The sequence below is a fragment of the Cololabis saira genome, chromosome 18, assembly GCF_033807715.1.
Source record: "Cololabis saira isolate AMF1-May2022 chromosome 18, fColSai1.1, whole genome shotgun sequence".
Taxonomy (NCBI): domain Eukaryota; kingdom Metazoa; phylum Chordata; class Actinopteri; order Beloniformes; family Belonidae; genus Cololabis; species Cololabis saira.
In genome coordinates, this window is record NC_084604.1 from 3787392 (window position 1) to 3805591 (window position 18200).

At 46.7% G+C, this 18200-nt stretch overlaps 1 protein-coding gene across 1 annotated transcript in view; it reads left to right on the forward strand.

Annotated features, from left to right (window-relative positions):
- vipas39 (VPS33B interacting protein, apical-basolateral polarity regulator, spe-39 homolog) overlaps positions 1-10492 on the forward strand; it is a 17266-nt gene extending 6774 nt beyond the window's left edge. Inside the window, exons 10-18 of the mRNA XM_061706961.1 lie at positions 79-106; positions 814-887; positions 1127-1202; positions 5250-5384; positions 7130-7171; positions 7253-7429; positions 8354-8443; positions 9801-9905; positions 9976-10492. Of these exons, the coding sequence (XP_061562945.1) occupies positions 79-106; positions 814-887; positions 1127-1202; positions 5250-5384; positions 7130-7171; positions 7253-7429; positions 8354-8443; positions 9801-9905; positions 9976-9996 (748 nt within the window). The 3' untranslated portion in view covers positions 9997-10492. The remainder of the gene's footprint in view (positions 1-78; positions 107-813; positions 888-1126; positions 1203-5249; positions 5385-7129; positions 7172-7252; positions 7430-8353; positions 8444-9800; positions 9906-9975) is intronic.
- Positions 10493-18200: the final 7708 nt, after the last annotated feature.

Genomic DNA, 18200 nt, shown 5'->3' on the forward strand with positions numbered 1-18200 from the left:
TCTTGCACCTGTGTTGCACCAGTGGGTGTTTTACATTCAGCAGCGTCTCACTCACATCAGTTTTCTTCTGTCCTTCAGGGCGTTGGGAAGGACGGAGGACATGGCGGTATGTAGTCGCCACTGAGGCTCACTCCTGTTCCATAGTAGGCATCAGTACTGAGGAGTAGTCACTAGTACTCAGGAGTAGTCACTAGTACTCCATAGTAGTCATTGGTACTTAGTAGTAGTCATAAGTACTCAGTAGTAGTCACTAGTAGTGTGTAGTAGTCACCAGTACTTAGTAGTAGTCCGTAGTAGTCAGCAGTACTCGGTAGTAGTCACTACTACTCAGTAGTAGTCACTACTACTGAGTAGTAGTCATGACTACTCAGATGTCACTAGTAGTCAGTAGTAGTCACTAGTACTCCATAGTAGTCCTTAGTACTCAGTATTAGTCACTACTACTCAGTAGTATTCACTACTAGTCACTAATATTCAGTACTAGTCACTTGTACTTAGGAATTGTCACTAGTGCTTAGTAGTAGTAGTAATCACTAGTACTCAGCCGTAGTCACTACTATTTAGTAGTAGTCAATGATATTCAGTAGTACTCACTAGTAGTTAGTAGTCCTCGATAATTCTTAGTAATAGTCACTAGTACTTAGTAGTAGTCACTAGTAGTCAATAGCAGTAAGTAGTAGTCAGTAGTAGTCAATGATATTCAGTAGTAGTCACTAGTATTCAGTAGTAGTCAGTAGTAGTCACTAGTACTTAGTAGTCACCAGTTTTGTGACCTGACAGGATGCTGATGAATGTATGTTTCCATGGCAACAGCTGCTTCAGTATAAAGAACACCAGAGCATCACTGATGAAAACAAGAGGCGGGATTTCCTGAAGACCTGCGTCAGGTAAGCAACAGGAGGGAAGGATGGAAGGAAGGAGGGATGGAAGGAAGGAAGGAAGGAAGGATGGAAGGTTGTGGCTGGCGCTGAAGGAATGGCCAGTTTGTTTGATGTTGAAGAGGCTACTCAGTAATCTGATTACCGTCAGACCTCTTGATTTGGTGGTTGCATGTTTGCAGCTTGTTGGTGGCCGAGGGCTGAGTGTTTGTTGTTGTTTACAGTTTGAGGTGTTTGTTTGTTTCCAGCTTCCCGTTTTCTGCCGAGGATGCGCCTCACGTTCAGGACCACTACACTCTGCTGGAGAGGCAGATCATCATCGAGGTCAGACACCCATCACACCGCACCCAACCTGGTTCAAACCGCTTCACAGCGGCTCCAGCCGGGTCACGCTGGATTAAACTGGTTCAGGCGGCTCCAGCCGGGTCACGCTGGATTAAACTGGTTCAGGCGGCTCCAGCCGGGTCACGCTGGATTAAACTGGTTCAGGCGGCTCCAGCCGGGTTACGCTGGATTAAACTGGTTCAGGCGGCTCCAGCCGGGTCACGCTGGATTAAACTGGTTCAGGCGGCTCCAGCCGGGTCACGCTGGATTAAATTAAATTCAATTCAATTTTATTTATATAGCGTCTAATACAACAGATGTTATCTCTAGACGCTTTCCAGAGATCCAGAACATGAACATAAACATAAACATAAACATAAACATAAACCCCCGAGCAATTATTATATAAACAATGGCAGGTAAAAACTCCCTTAGTGGGAGAAAAGCCTTAAGCCAAACAGTGGCAAGGATTAAAATTAAACCGGTTCAGGCGGCTCCAGCCGGGTCACGCTGGATTAAACTGGTTCAGGCTGCGCAGGGTTCCCCGGGGTTAGCGAGCACGGTGGGCCAGGCCACACCACACCGTTCAGGTGCACAACGTAAAACGGTAGAACAGTAAAGAAAACAGCGGTGAGCCAGACGAGGACATGAACCGGAGAAAACGCAGCACTGTTTCAAACATTCATCCAGGTAAACACTTCCTGTTGGCGGCGATGGCCTGCAGCAGTGTTCCAAACATTCATCCAGGTAAACACTTCCTGTTGGCGGCGATGGCCTGCAGCAGTGTTTCAAACATTCATCCAGGTAAACACTTCCTGTTGGCGGCGATGGCCTGCAGCAGTGTTCCAAACATTCATCCAGGGAAACACTTCCTGTTGGCGGCGATGGCCTGCAGCAGTGTTCCAAACATTCATCCAGGGAAACACTTCCTGTTGGCGGCGATGGCCTGCAGCAGTGTTCCAAACATTCATCCAGGGAAACACTTCCTGTTGGCGGCGATGGCCTGCAGCAGTGTTCCAAACATTCACCCAGGTAAACACTTCCTGTTGGCGGCGATGGCCTGCAGCAGTGTTCCAAACATTCACCCAGGTAAACACTTCCTGTTGGCGGCGATGGCCTGCAGCAGTGTTCCAAACATTCATCCAGGTAAACACTTCCTGTTGGCGGCGATGGCCTGCAGCAGTGTTCCAAACATTCATCCAGGTAAACACTTCCTGTTGGCGGCGATGGCCTGCAGCAGTGTTCCAAACATTCATCCAGGGAAACACTTCCTGTTGGCGGCGATGGCCTGCAGCAGTGTTCCAAACATTCATCCAGGTAAACACTTCCTGTTGGCGGCGATGGCCTGCAGCAGTGTTCCAAACATTCATCCAGGTAAACACTTCCTGTTGGCGGCGATGGCCTGCAGCAGTGTTCCAAACATTCACCCAGGTAAACACTTCCTGTTGGCGGCGATGGCCTGCAGCAGTGTTCCAAACATTCACCCAGGTAAACACTTCCTGTTGGCGGCGATGGCCTGCAGCAGTGTTCCAAACATTCATCCAGGTAAACACTTCCTGTTGGCGGCGATGGCCTGCAGCAGTGTTCCAAACATTCATCCAGGTAAACACTTCCTGTTGGCGGCGATGGCCTGCAGCAGTCTTCCAAACATTCATCCAGGTAAACACTTCCTGTTGGCGGCGATGGCCTGCAGCAGTCTTCTAAACATTCATCCAGGTAAACACTTCCTGTTGGCGGCGATGGCCTGCAGCAGTGTTCCAAACATTCATCCAGGGAAACACTTCCTGTTGGCGGCGATGGCCTGCAGCAGTGTTCCAAACATTCATCCAGGTAAACACTTCCTGTTGGCGGCGATGGCCTGCAGCAGTGTTCCCAGTGATGGTTTAAAACGGGAAGACAGAAATAACAACATTTCTACAGCTTGGTTTCTTGAGTGTTCATGACACTATCAAGTCTTTGTGAAGACTTGATGGTGTCAGTAGTAGTCAATAGTAGTCACTAATACTCAGTAGTAGTCACTAGTAGTCAGTAGTAGTCACTAGTAGTCAATAATAGTCACTAGTACTCAATAGTAGTCACTAGTACTCAATAGTAGTCACCAGTACTCAATAGTAGTCACTAGTACTCAATAGTAGTCAGTAGTAGTCCCTAGTAGTCACTTGTACTCAATAGTAGTCAGTAGTAGTCACTAGTACTCAGTAGTAGTCAGCAGTTTGGTTTATTTGACAGGGACAATGCACATCAATAAAACATTGCTGTAAATGTGCCAGAGTTAGCCAAGAGGCTATTTTTCATCTGTAGTCCATGGACAGATGTAAGAATACAGAAAAAGTACAGAAAGGTACAGAAAGTACAGAAAAGTACAGAAGTACAGAAGTACAGAAAGGTGCAATTAAGTTTTAGTGCTGACAGAGCTGAGTACTAATCAACCATTTCTTCAAATGAGCTCTAAATAAACTTTATGTGTCCAGTTCTCTGATAGTTGCAGGGATGGAGTTCCATTCTAGTGCAGCTTTAACAGAGAATGCGAGACTGACTGAAAGCACTTTTTCTGAGTGGAATAATACAATCCCCTCTTGCTGCACCTCTTATGAACCAATCAGCAGTTGTTCTAATGTTGACAAAGTGTCTGAGTGGAGGAGAAGTCAGGCCGTGTATAATCTTGTGCATAAGACAAACATCTACATATTTAATCATATTTACTCAACTCAACAAGTTATATTTTTTCAGTATCGGACAATGATGACAATGTAATGATTTCTTATCAAGGATTTTGAGTGTTCGTTTATACAAAGACTGTAATGGTTTTAGAGTAGTGGTGCTAGCCTGCGACCAGGTTGTTAAGCAGACAGGCAGTAAGTGATATGGGAAATGACCATAGAATGCATAAACATCTTAGCTGCCTCTGTTGACATGTAATCTCGAATGAACCTGAAATTTGAAAGATTGAACTTGACCCGGTTACAGACCTTTTTCACCTGAGCCTTGAAAGAAAGTTTTGAATCAATCAGCACTCCGAGGTATTTATATTCAGATAAGATCTGTAGCTTCTCCCCTGAAACAAAGACATCAGGCTCTACAGTAGAACTGTTTGTCTTGGTGAAAAACATACATACTGTTTTAGACACATTTAGTTGCAAACAGCATTGCTTTAACCATGCCGTTACATGAACCATGGAGTTTGTAAGTTCATTGGCAACTTGTGTCATGCTTCTTCCATGTACATAAATTACAGTGTCATCCGCATACATTTGGATATTGGTGTCAGGACATACATTTGGAAGATCATTGATATATAATGTAAATAGCAATGGGCCCAGGATAGATACTTGTGGGACACCTGTAGACAGACAGGAGGGCAGCTGATTGATGATTCTGTACTCGGACATACTGACATCGATTCAACAAATATGATTCAATCCATTCTAGTGCATTCGAAGAAAAATTGAAGCTAGACAACTTAGACATGAGAATTCTATGATTAACAGTGTGGAATGCCTTCTTGAGGTCAAGAAACACAGCTCCGACAACACCACCTTTATCCAATAGAGATTTGATGTTTTCTGTGAAAAAACAGTTGGCTGTCTCAGTTGAATAATTGGCTCTGAAGCCAAATTGCATTGGGTGCAGGGCAAATTAACTAGTATTCAGATGGCAGGTGATTTGCTCAGCTAGCAATTTCTTTGCAACCTTTGACACTGTAGGTAAGATACTGATAGGCCTGTAATTACAAGTAGAAAGAGGATCCCCACTTTCGAATATTGGAACAACAGCCGACTTCCAAACACTTGGAAACATGCCCTGAGTAGTCACTAGTAGTTACTAGTAGTAAATAGTACTCACTAGTAGTCACTTGTACTCAATAGTACAGTACAAACCCTTGGCGACGGGCCGGTACAGAAAGAGCAGCTTCATCAGGACCAGTTCCCGCCCGTTGGACCAGTTTAATCTCAGCCTGAACTGGCCACATGTGGAGCTTTAGCCACGTAACCGCTGGTAACCGTCGGTAACCGTCTGTGTTGATGGTGGTGTCTGTGCTGTTGCCAGGCAACAGACCGGCAGGCGGAGCGTGGAGGAAAGATGGAGATCTTCCAGAAGTTTCCAAGAAAAGCTTCAATCCTCAACATGCCGCTGATCACCACCCTGTACTACTGCTGCTTCTACCACTACCCTGAACCTGAGGTGAGTCAGAACCAGAACCACCCTGTACTACTGCTGCTTCTACCACTACCCCGAACCTGAGGTGAGTCAGAACCAGAACCACCCTGTACTACTGCTGCTTCTACCACTACTCTGAACCTGAGGTGAGTCAGAACCAGAACCACCCTGTACTACTGCTGCTTCTACCACTACCCCGAACCTGAGGTGAGTCAGAACCAGAACCACCCTGTACTACTGCTGCTTCTACCACTACTCTGAACCTGAGGTGAGTCAGAACCAGAACCACCCTGTACTACTGCTGCTTCTACAACTACTCTGAACCTGAGGTGAGTCAGAACCAGAACCACCCTGTACTACTGCTGCTTCTACCACTACTCTGAACCTGAGGTGAGTCCAGAACCCAGCCAGAACCGGCTCAGGAGCAGCTTCCTGAGAGTTTATGTGAAGAACAAAGAGGACGCCGACAAACACGTCGGTCCAGATGGTTCTGAGATCCGTCACAATCATGTTCACGGGTAGAAAAGTTCTGTTGTTCTGAACCTGAAAACATGATGAGCATCACCGGATCAAGGTGGTCGGTAGAGGAACCACAGGTCCGGATCCAGACCGTGGTGGTCGGTAGAGGAACCGCTCGTAGACGAATAAAAACTCTGGGTGACGTTAGTCCTCAATCCCAGTCGCTGCAGCGGGGAATCAGATCCAGAAGATGCAGCTGCAGAGTTAGAGGCTGATGCCGTTAACGCAGAGCTCTAGGTTCACGTCCATTAAAAACAAAGTTACATAGAGAAACGTGGGGATCTGCTCTGGGGGGAGAAGAAGAAGATCCATCTTTGGATCCGCTTTCCTACATAGACGTGGAAAAGAAAACCCAATGTGTCGTCCAAAAAGACAAAGACGGGGAGAAATGCGGAAAAATAAATATATTGTAAACTCAAGATAACCTTGTTTTAATTGTAGTTAAAGTCTAGTTTTAGTCATATCTTTGACTAAAACTAGACTAAAATGGTCCTGGACAATTCTGACTAAAATAAGACTAAAATGCTCCGACTTTTAGTCGACTGAAACCAACTAAAAGGAGAATGAACGTGACTAAAACTAATAAAAACTAAAATGATAGCTTGACCTAAAGACTACACTACAACTAAAATTAGCATTAGCATTTAGCATTAGCAACAGCATTAGCTATTCTTCCTGGGGTCTGACATTCACAAAACACACAAATTAACACTGATACATAACAGACATATATTATACATGACAAACAAAACAATAATAGACACAAACAACACAGAGGACTAAATTACCATAATTCTCAGACATAAATGCATAGAAATGAAATCAAATAAAACACCTTCATAAACAATACCTGCCTGAAATGACCTTATCTTAGAATTCTTGACCACTTTTCTCCTTTATTGTGATAGGGTTTACACTACCTGTAATTCTATTCAAACTTCATTCTATTCCTTTCCAAATGTCAAATCATAATTCATTACATTTTAAAAGATATTGTTTCAACTGAATCCAAACCAATCTTTGCTACCTACATGAGAAATCTGAACTGGTATAGAGTTCCAGCCAACCATGGCTCTGGAAAACAGTTCTCTGTATCATACTGTAACCATGGTGAGCAAAATGATAGTATAATCTGTCATACAGTTGTTTCGGAGATTGTGTCACCAGTATATTCCTCAGAAAATGTAACAAAGACATGTGATGTGATGATGTAGCAGTGATGATGTCACCGGTGGGGTTTGTGTCTGCAGGGAACCTACAGCAGTCCGCTGAACGTCCGTCAGACCTTCAGGGTGAGAACCGTTCCCTTTGCCTCTGCTGCATGTGGACTTGTGCGTCTCCAGCAGCCCTCTAACCTCTGACCTGTGACCCAGATCTCGGAGAAGCAGTACTTCACGGCGGCGCTGGCGGCCAGGGCCAAGCAGAAGGCGTGGCTGGACGTGGACGCTCTGTTCACCAGCAGGAACTGGCTGGGCTTCACCAAGAAGAGGTCCCCACTGAACTTCCAGAGAGTCGTGGACATCCTGCAGAAGAACTCCGCCCCCACACAGGTAACGGGGGGGCGGGGGGACGAGGGGACTGTATAGGGATGGGCGGTATGGACTAAAAAATGTAATCACGATAATTTCTGGCATTTATCCCGATAACGATAAAAATTACAATTTAAAAAAAAAAAAAAAAAAAAAAAAAAAAATACCAATTCAACTCCACCTTTTTAACTCCACCACATTCTGTCTTTGGAGCCCCCAAAACACTGCTCTAAAAGAATACTAAATACTACTAAACTACACCAATTAAATTGAATTATTAAAAACCAATTAAATTAGTTACACCTGTACTGCAAAACTGTAATAACTCAAATGAAACAAGTTTGAAATGTAAGAACAGATTCAACATTTATTCAAACTGTATGGCTTAAACAGTGCAAACAGCAAAAGTACCTTGTCCTTCAAGTTTTCTTAGCTTATAAAATCACAAAGTAGAAAAAAGTACAACCTGATAAATAAAGAAACAGGACAAATAAATAAAAGTTCACTGAAAATAAAACCTCTTCTATGACCTCTTCTAATATAAATAAAATGTGCAAATTAACCTGTGGTTGGAACATGCCACAAATTAGATACTATTGCAATTTTATTTCGTAATAGTCAAACGTTTTATCAAAATGTAACAACCATTTCCTTCTGTTTTTGCAGACTCTGCACATAATAGATGATGTTTGCTCCTCGTCTCTTTATAAATCCAAACCAGTTCCAGATAACGGAGCTGGAGCCTCGTTTAACAACGAGCTCCTGCTCTCAGATCCGCCATCCACCATGTTTATTACACAAAAACGTCATCAACGGGAATTTATCCTTTTTACTGCGAGATGGGGAATTTTTTTGACGGTATATGGTGAACGGTAAAATATGGCCCATTCCTAGTTCTGTACCAGTAATGTGGTCATTGATGAGACGGTGGCGTGATCCCGGCAGGTGCTGCAGGACTACGTGGGACTCATCGACGACGCAGAGACCAGGATCAGCTTGGCGCAGAAACACAAATGCCACGACATCGTCATCAATGTGAGTGTCTGATTGCCTGCTGGCGTTCAGCCACGCCCCTGAAGACGCTGGGACGTAAACTGTGGACCAAACCAAACCTGATAGAACCTCCCGTTTAAACGGAGGAATCGTACCATCTTCAGCCGGTGTGTTGACCCGTGTGTGCTGTTGTGTCGGGTGAAGAGACACCCACATGTTCTTGGGGGGAACTTTGTGGTCGGCACCTCCCACCTAGAGGTTCCTGCTTCCACTCCCTCTGTGTGTTTGCATGTTCTCTCTTTTTTATCTTTTGAAAAAGATAAAAAAGAGCAAAACGGGGATGACAGAACTGTGGGACTGTTGGTTCAGTTTCCAGTCAGACACATCTTGATCTGATCTGTGTACATAAAAGATTTACCATGCACGTTTGGACCCTCAAAGTAGGAATGTCTTTCTGTTTAACATATTTTACACTTCAAGATTCATTTCTCAATTTCTTGTTCAATTCAATTCAATTTTATTCATATAGCGTCTATTACAACAAAAGTTGTCTCTAGGATATTTCCAGAGACCCAGAACATGAACATAAACCCCCGAGCAATTATTACATAAACACTGGCAGGTAAAAAGTCCCCTTTAGGAGGGAAAAAACCTGGACCTGGACCAGGACCTGGATCAACCGGGCTTGTTTTGGTACATTGGTACAACATTCTAAATGTCATGTTTACTTGTAATTTGTCAAAGACATGAATGTGTAACGGATCAGTACTCTGTATGGGGAACATCCCTCCTAATACCAGTCCGGTAGCCCCCGGGTTTTAGCAGGAAGATCCCGTCAAACTTAAAATGAGCAAATATTTTTTTATGAAATGGTAAAAATGTCTCGCTTTAGACATTTGATATGTTTTTATGCTCGTGGTCCTGGATATAATACAAGACTGTCTCAGAAAATTAGAATATTGTGATTTTCTGTAATGCAATTACAAAAACAAAAATGTCATACATTCTGGATTCATTACAAATCAACTGAAATATTACAAGCCTTTTATTATTTTAATATTGCTGATCATGGCTTACAGCTTAAGAAAACTCAAATATCCTATCTCAAAAAATTCGAATATTCTGGGAATCTTAATCTTAAACTGTAAACCATAATCAGCAATATTAAAATAATAAAAGGCTTGCAATATTTCAGTTGATTAGTAATGAATCCAGAATGTATGACATTTTTGTTTTTTTAATTGCATTACAGAAAATAAAGAACTTTATCACAATATTCTAATCAGTCCTGTATGGGCTGATGAGATTTGTAAATCACAGCAATTAACACGGGGTTCCAACTGGTTTGATTCCTGCTGAGTGTGAACGTGTTAGTGATGCGATGTCTGTGGACCATCAGACCTACAGAGACATGAAGGACCGGCAGCTGTTGCTAGGATACCGGGGGAAGGTGGAGAGGGGCTCGGCAGAGGCGAGGAAGATCGAGGAGCTGCTCAGCAACCCGGTGAGGAAGAGGAGCGGCAGCATCCTTCTCATCATGTGACCCAACTGAACCCTTCTTTCTTCTCTTGCAGCAAATTCGGTGGAAAAACTGAGATCATGCAGCTTCATAGACTTTTATTTTGAAAGGAAGGCTTCAGCGTCCTGTTCGGCACAGGCTGTCCATCACCATGACGATGGGGACAACCATTTAGCTGGCATCAGCTCCAGTGTCAGTGGCCATCCAGGAGAGCCTTTGACTCCTCCCACGGAGCAAAGAGGAGGTGGAGCTTGTTTTTCTGCTGAGTCATCTCCATGCTCCTCAAATCCTTTTCTGCAAAAAATAAAAAGTTAACAGCAGAAAATGTGACCTGAAGGAAGAAGCTGATCTTTAAATATTTCCCTGTGTGAAGTAGGACAGGTGAGGAAAGCTCACCTGGGTCATCCTGAGTTGCTCCTTCAAATGTAAATATGACTCAATCAGTCTACAATAAAGATGAAAATGATTAGTTCTCAATGAACTGTGGGACATTTCAATTAGAATAAATATTTAAGTTTTCTTTGTACAAAAATGTAGTGAAAATGTAGGTGGTTAAAATTGTTTGAAGCCAAATGATTTTGCTTGAAAACCTGATTTGAGCATTTAAACAAAAATCAAACCTGATCGGTCATGTAAACCTTGCTCAAGGAGCCGGACTTGTCACTTCAGCATCTGATGGGAAAAGATTCCTCTCGAATTATTAAGAAGTGATATATTATAAGAAGTAAAATCACCTTGGAAGGTTAAATCTGCTCCTAGACGATGCTAATCTTTCTCACTGTAGAACAATGAACTCCAAATCGCTATGAAATGGTTTTAGAAACTTCTCCAGATGGATTCGCAGCAACATTCACTTCTCTAATGGCACTTTTCCACCAGCACCTACTCAGCTCTACTCATCTCAGCTCTACTCAGCTCGGCCTGGTTTCTTTTCCACTACAATCACCACCTGGAGCAGCAGTAGGAGGTTGGAGAAGCTGCTGTGACGTATTTGATTGTGTGATCTAAACGAAGAAGACAACACTAAAGATGTAGAACCTTTCTCTGATTTCCTCCTCCTGACTCAGACGTCTGACTCCAACCCCCCGACCAATCGGTGGCCTGTAGTGTGATGATGTCAGATACAGCTGACTCAGCAGCTTAGAACCTCAGCAGAATAGTTACAGAAAAGTATCTACTGGGCACGTTAGACCCCTGGTGGAAAACAACCAAACCGAGTCGAGTCGGGCTGAGTTTATGTTTATGTTCATGTTATGGATCTCTGGAAAGCGTCTAGAGATAACATCTGTTGTATTAGACGCTATATAAATAAAATTGAATTGAATTGAATTGAGTAGGTGCTAGTGGAAAAGTGCCATAAGATCCCTGTTGACATTGTGTTAACACACCTGAACAGTCCAGACCAGCTCACTGATAAACATCTGCTTTTATAGAGGTCTGAACACCTGCCGATGATCGGTTCATCGATGACGGTGATCGGTTCATCGATGATGATTCAATTCAATTCAATTCAATTTTATTTATATAGCGTCTAATACAACAGATGTTGTCTCTAGACGCTTTCCAGAGACCCAGAACATGAACCCCCGAGCAATTATTACATAAACAATGGCAGGTAAAAACTCCCCTAGTGGGAGAAAAACCTTAAGCCAAACAGTGGCAAGAAAAACTCCCCTTTAGGAGGGAAGAAACCTGCCGAGGGCCAGACTGGGGGGTCGGGGACATCAACAGCACACAGCAGGCAGGTGGAAGCAGCAGCGGGATGACCGGGGGCGGGGACAGCAGGCAGGTGGAAGCAGCAGCGGGATGACCGTGGGTGGGGACCGCAGGCGAGCACGCAGCTCCCGAAGCTCCGGCCCAATCAGCAAGCCCCAGGTTAGGTTCAGGGTCGGGGAAAGGTTGAGAAGGGGCAGGGCCAGGGAGAGGAGTCTTGACGGACAAATCTCTCCCCCGCCTGCCCGGGCTGTTACCCTGCCCCTCTTACTCCCACGCTGCAGGTTCCGGTGTTGTGCATTCAGAGATGCTCTTCGCCACCGGCAGAGGATTTTGCACCATGTACAAAAATAGTAATGGTGCCTGATAGCAGAACGCCTGCCCTCCAAATCTACATTTGGATACTCTAGGAACTACAAGTAAACCTGAACTCCGAGAACGGAGAGCTCTGCCAGGAACATAAGGCACTATCAGGTCTTGCAAATAATGCGGAGTCCTTTTGGGCTTTATACGTAAGTAATAAAATTTTTAATTGGATTCTGAATTTTACGGGTAGCCAATGGAGCAACGCTAACACTGGAGAGACGTGGTCTCTCCTGCTAATTCCTGTCAGCACTCGTGCTGCTGCATTCTGGATCAGCTGGAGCCTATTCAGCAAATTACTTGGACATCCTGCTAACAACACATTACAGTGATCTAGTCTAGAAGATACAAACGCATGAACTAGTTTTTCTGCATCACTCTGCGAGAGGATTTTCCTAATTTTTGCAATATTACGGAGATGGAAAAACGCTATTTTACAAACCTGATTAACATATGGTTTAAACGACAAATCCTGATCGAAAACAACACCAAGGTTTCTCACAGTTGCACTGGAAGCCATCCCAACACCATCTAATCCCTTCCTAAGATGCTCTGGACCAAGAATGATAACCTCTGTTTTATCTCCAGACTGGGGCCCTGCTAGTGACCCTGTAGTGGGCCAGGCTGGGGGTCAGGGACGTCAGCAGCACAGCAGGCAGGTGGAAGCAGCAACAGGATGACTAGAGGGATGGGGGGGCGCAGGCCAGCACGCAGCTCCCGAGGCTCCGGCCTGCAAACATGCACAAAAGAGAAAAAAGGGGGGCCGGCACAAGAAACTACAGGAACGATGGACAAAAATGATAGCTATGAGATACTTATAAAAAATAAAAATGGAAATGGAGAAGAGAGGAAGGGAAAAGGAGAGGAGGAGAAGGGTGAGAGGCACCTCCCAGCGGATCATGTCGGTGGATGATGATCAGTTCATGGATGACGATGATCAGCAGCAGCTGCATCTTACATGGTGGTGTTGGTAGAAAGGCCTCGGCCCTCCTGGTTCCTTCCCTTGGTTCTAATGGTCTTACAGTTTTTCTCAGTCGCTTTGGTACATTTCTCAGATCAGAATTGAAATTCTCAAAACTACTTGTTCAATCTTCACATCATTGTGTCACTTGTGCACATCAAAAAAGCAGTTTCTCATTTCTTTGAACAAGTTGCAAATGAATTTGTCATCCATGCAAATGATAATGTACAATTTTCTGCTGTTTCCTACATTATCAGTTGTTTATGTCATGTTGATCAAAATTTATTATAATGGGTCTCTGTTGAATAGTCTCACCCCCCACAACATTTAGGCATTAGTTCATCGCATAAGTCTTTACATGCAAAATGGTTGAACAAGTTGTCATAATATGTCAGCATATTTCTATACATTTCCATTAGACTTTGTTTCTAAATCTGGCCTGAATTGGTAAATTGATCCCAGGTGAATCTTGACTTTCTGTAATGAAGGGAAATATGTCAAGCATTAGATCAACCAATGATCAACCAGTTTTCTGAAATAGCTCAAAGGTGCATCTAATGAACTATCAGCTGGCAAGTATACATACTGTAAAGCCGGAGCACAACACAATGTTACAATGTCTGACAATGGAAGGACAAGGAATTGGACGGGGTCAACAGCCAGAGAGAAGAAGAAGAGGAGGAGTTGGGAGGCAAAACAGAGGAAGAGGCAGAAGAAGCCGAGGACATATGCGCGTTCCTGATGAGATAAGAGCTACACTTGTAGACCATGTTCTCAATCATGGGCTTACAATGGCCGAGGCTGGTCGAAGGGTGCAGCCAAATGTTGGGAGAACAACTGTGTCCTCAATCGTTCAGACTTTTCGTCGACAGAACAGGTATGTAATCTAACAATAGGCACTGTACTGTAATACTGTATACTTTCTGTAATGCTTCATACAATATGACAGTATTCTACTTTCATTTTACAATATACAGTAAGTATACTATATACAGTGACATTTTATCTTACTCAATTTTGTGTTTTGCATTACTATATTTTTTCCACATAGTACTGCAAGACAACTTCACAGGGGTGGCAGAGGGCCCCTTTTCACACCTGAACAGGAGGAGGCTATTTGCACCATGGTTGTACAAAACAATGCCATAAGACTAAGGGAGATAAAGACTAAGCAATTTGATTGTCTTATCCGTACACAATGACACAAGCACTTGTGATTCTGATGCACTGACACGTTCATTGACACAGATATTTAATTTTGAGAGATGAACTAAGGATTTTGAGCAAGAGACTGGCTTTTGCAGGTAATCCATGGTGTTTTGCTATTTGTACGAACTGTTTTGAGAAAGAGAAAGAGTTTCCTCCGCGGGGTGGCTGGACGCTCCCTTAGAGATAGGGTGAGGAGTTCGGTCACCCGGGAGGAGCTCGGAGTCGAGCCGCTGCTCCTTCACATTGAGAGGAGTCAGCTGAGGTGGCTTGGGTATCTGTATCAGATGCCTCCTGGACGCCTCCCTAGGGAGCTGTTCCAGGCATGTCCCACTGGGAGGAGACCCCGGGGAAGACCCAGGACACGCTGGAGAGACTATGTCTCTCGGCTGGCCTGGGAACGCCTCGGACTCCCCCCGGAAGAGCTGGAGGAAGTGTCTCGGGTGAGGGAAGTCTGGGCATCCCTGCTGAGGCTGCTGCCCCCGCGACCCGGGAACGGATAAAGCGGGAGAAGATGAGTGAGTGAGTGAGTGAGAGTGTTTTGAGAAATGCACTTACTGTTTTGCAAATGTTGAGGATGATCTGAGAAATGTACCAAAGCGACTGAGAAAAACTGTAATAAATGATGACGTGGCACAAATAGGCTGGTATTCTCTAAGTTCTATTCTGCACACTCTGACGTGAAGACCAACCGTGTGGGGCGGTACTGACTCATGTGGGAGGTACTGACCCGTCTCTCCAGTCTGGACCAACCAACCTGGATCCAGCCCTCATCTACCGGGCTACACCCGGCCACAGCAGAACCGCCCCAGAACCGCCCCAGCGCTGGGACTCTGACCTCCCTGAACCGCCTGTGGATGGGTCGGTGGACGGGTCGGACAGGGTCACTAGCAGGGTCACTAGCAGGGTCACTAGCAGGGTCACTACAGGGTCACTAGCAGGGTCACTATAGGGTCACTAGCAGGGTCACTGCAGGGTCACTACAGGGTCACTACAGGGTCACTAGCAGGGTCACTAGCAGGGTCACTGCAGGGTCACTACAGGGTCACTACAGAGTCACTAGCAGGGTCACTACAGGGTCACTAGCAGGGTCACTGCAGGGTCACTGCAGGGTCACTAGCAGGGTCACTAGCAGGGTCACTACAGGGTCAGTGCAGGGTCACTAGCAGGTCCACTAGCAGGGTCACTACAGGGTCACTAGCAGGGTCACTAGCAGGGTCACTGCAGGGTCACTAGCAGGGTCATTGCAGGGTCACTAGCAGGTCCACTAGCAGGGTCACTACAGGGTCACTACGGGGTCACTAGCAGGGTCACTAGCAGGGTCACTAGCAGGGTCAATAGCAGGGTCACTGCAGGGTCACTAGCAGGTCAACTAGCAGGGTCACTACAGGGTCACTAGCAGGGTCACTACAGGGTCACTAGCAGGGTCACTGCAGGGTCACTACAGGGTCACTGCAGGGTCACTACAGGGTCACTAGCAGGGTCACTGCAGGGTCACTACAGGGTCACTGCAGGGTCACTACAGGGTCACTAGCAGGGTCACTGCAGGGTCACTATAGGGTCACTGCAAGGTCACTAGCAGGGTCACTGCAGTCACTGCTGTCACTGCAGTCACTAGCAGGGTCACCATAAGGTCACTAGCAGGGTCACTAGCAGAGTCACTAGCAGAGTCACTAGCAGAGTCACTGCAGGGTCACTACAGGGTCACTAGCAGAGTCACTGCAGGGTCACTAGCAGGGTCACTACAGGGTCACTGCAGGGTCACTACGGGGTCACTAGCAGGGTCACTAGCAGGGTCACTATAGGGTCACTGCAGGGTCACTACGGGGTCACTAGCAGAGTCACTAGCAGGGTCACCGCAGGGTCACTACAGGGTCACTAGCAGGGTCACTGCAGGGTCACCGCAGGGTCACTACAGGGTCACTAGCAGAGTCACTAGCAGAGTCACTAGCAGGGTCACTGCAGGGTCACTACGGGGTCACTAGCAGGGTCACTGCAGGGTCACTACGGGGTCACTAGCAGGGTCACTGCAGGGTCACTACAGGGTCACTAGCAGGGTCACTAGCAGGGTCACTAGCAGGGTCACTGCAGGGTCACTACAGGGTCACTACAGGGTCACTAGCAGGGTCACTGCAGGGTCACTAGCAGGGTCACTACAGGGTCACTAGCAGGGTCACTAGCAGAGTCACTGCAGGGTCACTACAGGGTCACTGCAGGGTCACTAGCAGGGTCACTAGCAGGGTCACTGCAGGGTCACTGCAGGGTCACTACAGGGTCACTAGCAGGGTCACTAGCAGGGTCACTACAAGGTCCCTACAAGGTCACTAGCAGAATCACTACAGGGTCACTGCAGGGTCACCGCAGGGTCACTAGCAGGGTCACTGCAGGGTCACTACAGGGTCACTGCAAGGTCACTACAGAGTCACTGCAGGGTCACTACAGGGTCACTAGCAGAGTCACTACAGGGTCACTAGCAGGGTCACTACAGGGTCACTAGCAGAGTCACTACAGGGTCACTAGCAGGGTCACTACAGGGTCACTGCAGGGTCACTGCAGGGTCACTGCAGGGTCACTAGCAGAGTCACTACAGGGTCACTGCAGGGTCACCGCAGGGTCACTAGCAGGGTCACTGCAGGGTCACTACAGGGTCACTGCAGGGTCACTACAGAGTCACTGCAGGGTCACTACAGGGTCACTAGCAGAGTCACTACAGGGTCACTAGCAGGGTCACTACAGGGTCACTGCAGGGTCACTACAGGGTCACTGCAGGGTCACCGCAGGGTCACTAGCAGGGTCACTGCAGGGTCACTACAGAGTCACTGCAGGGTCACTACAGGGTCACTAGCAGAGTCACTACAGGGTCACTAGCAGGGTCACTACAGGGTCACTGCAGGGTCACTACAGGGTCACTAGCAGAGTCACTACAGGGTCACTACAGGGTCACTACAGGGTCACTGCAGGGTCACTACAGGGTCACTAGCAGAGTCACTACAGGGTCACTAGCAGGGTCACTAGCAGGGTCACTACAGGGTCACTAGCAGGGTCACTAGCAGGGTCACTACAGGGTCACCGCAGGGTCACTGCAGGGTCACTAGCAGGGTCACTAGCAGGGTCACTACAGGGTCACTACAGGGTCACTAGCAGAGTCACTGCAGGGTCACTAGCAGGGTCACTACAGGGTCACTGCAGGGTCACCGCAGGGTCACTAGCAGGGTCACTACAGGGTCACTAGCAGGGTCACTACAGGGTCACTAGCAGGGTCACTAGCAGGGTCACTACAGGGTCACTACAGGGTCACTAGCAGGGTCACTAGCAGGGTCACTACAGGGTCACTATAGGGTCACTGCAGGGTCACTACGGGGTCACTAGCAGGGTCACTAGCAGGGTCACTATAGGGTCACTGCAGGGTCACTACGGGGTCACTAGCAGAGTCACTAGCAGGGTCACCGCAGGGTCACTACAGGGTCACTAGCAGGGTCACTGCAGGGTCACTACAGGGTCACTAGCAGAGTCACTAGCAGAGTCACTAGCAGGGTCACTGCAGGGTCACTACGGGGTCACTAGCAGGGTCACTGCAGGGTCACTACGGGGTCACTAGCAGGGTCACTGCAGGGTCACTAGCAAGGTCACTACAGGGTCACTAGCAGGGTCACTAGCAGGGTCACTGCAGGGTCACTACAGGGTCACTACAGGGTCACTAGCAGGGTCACTACAAGGTCCCTACAAGGTCACTAGCAGAGTCACTACAGGGTCACTGCAGGGTCACCGCAGGGTCACTAGCAGGGTCACTGCAGGGTCACTAGCAGGGTCACTACAGGGTCACTGCAGGGTCACTACAGGGTCACTAGCAGAGTCACTACAGGGTCACTACAGGGTCACTGCAGGGTCACTACAGGGTCAGTGACCCTGCAGTGACCAACGCACACCAACGCAGAGCCTACGGCATAGAGTACGTGTCGATTTAACGCAGAACCGTGGACACGCTTTGCTACGCAGCAGCTGCTATTCTCCCCGGAGCAACGCTTTGTCTCCTCCCC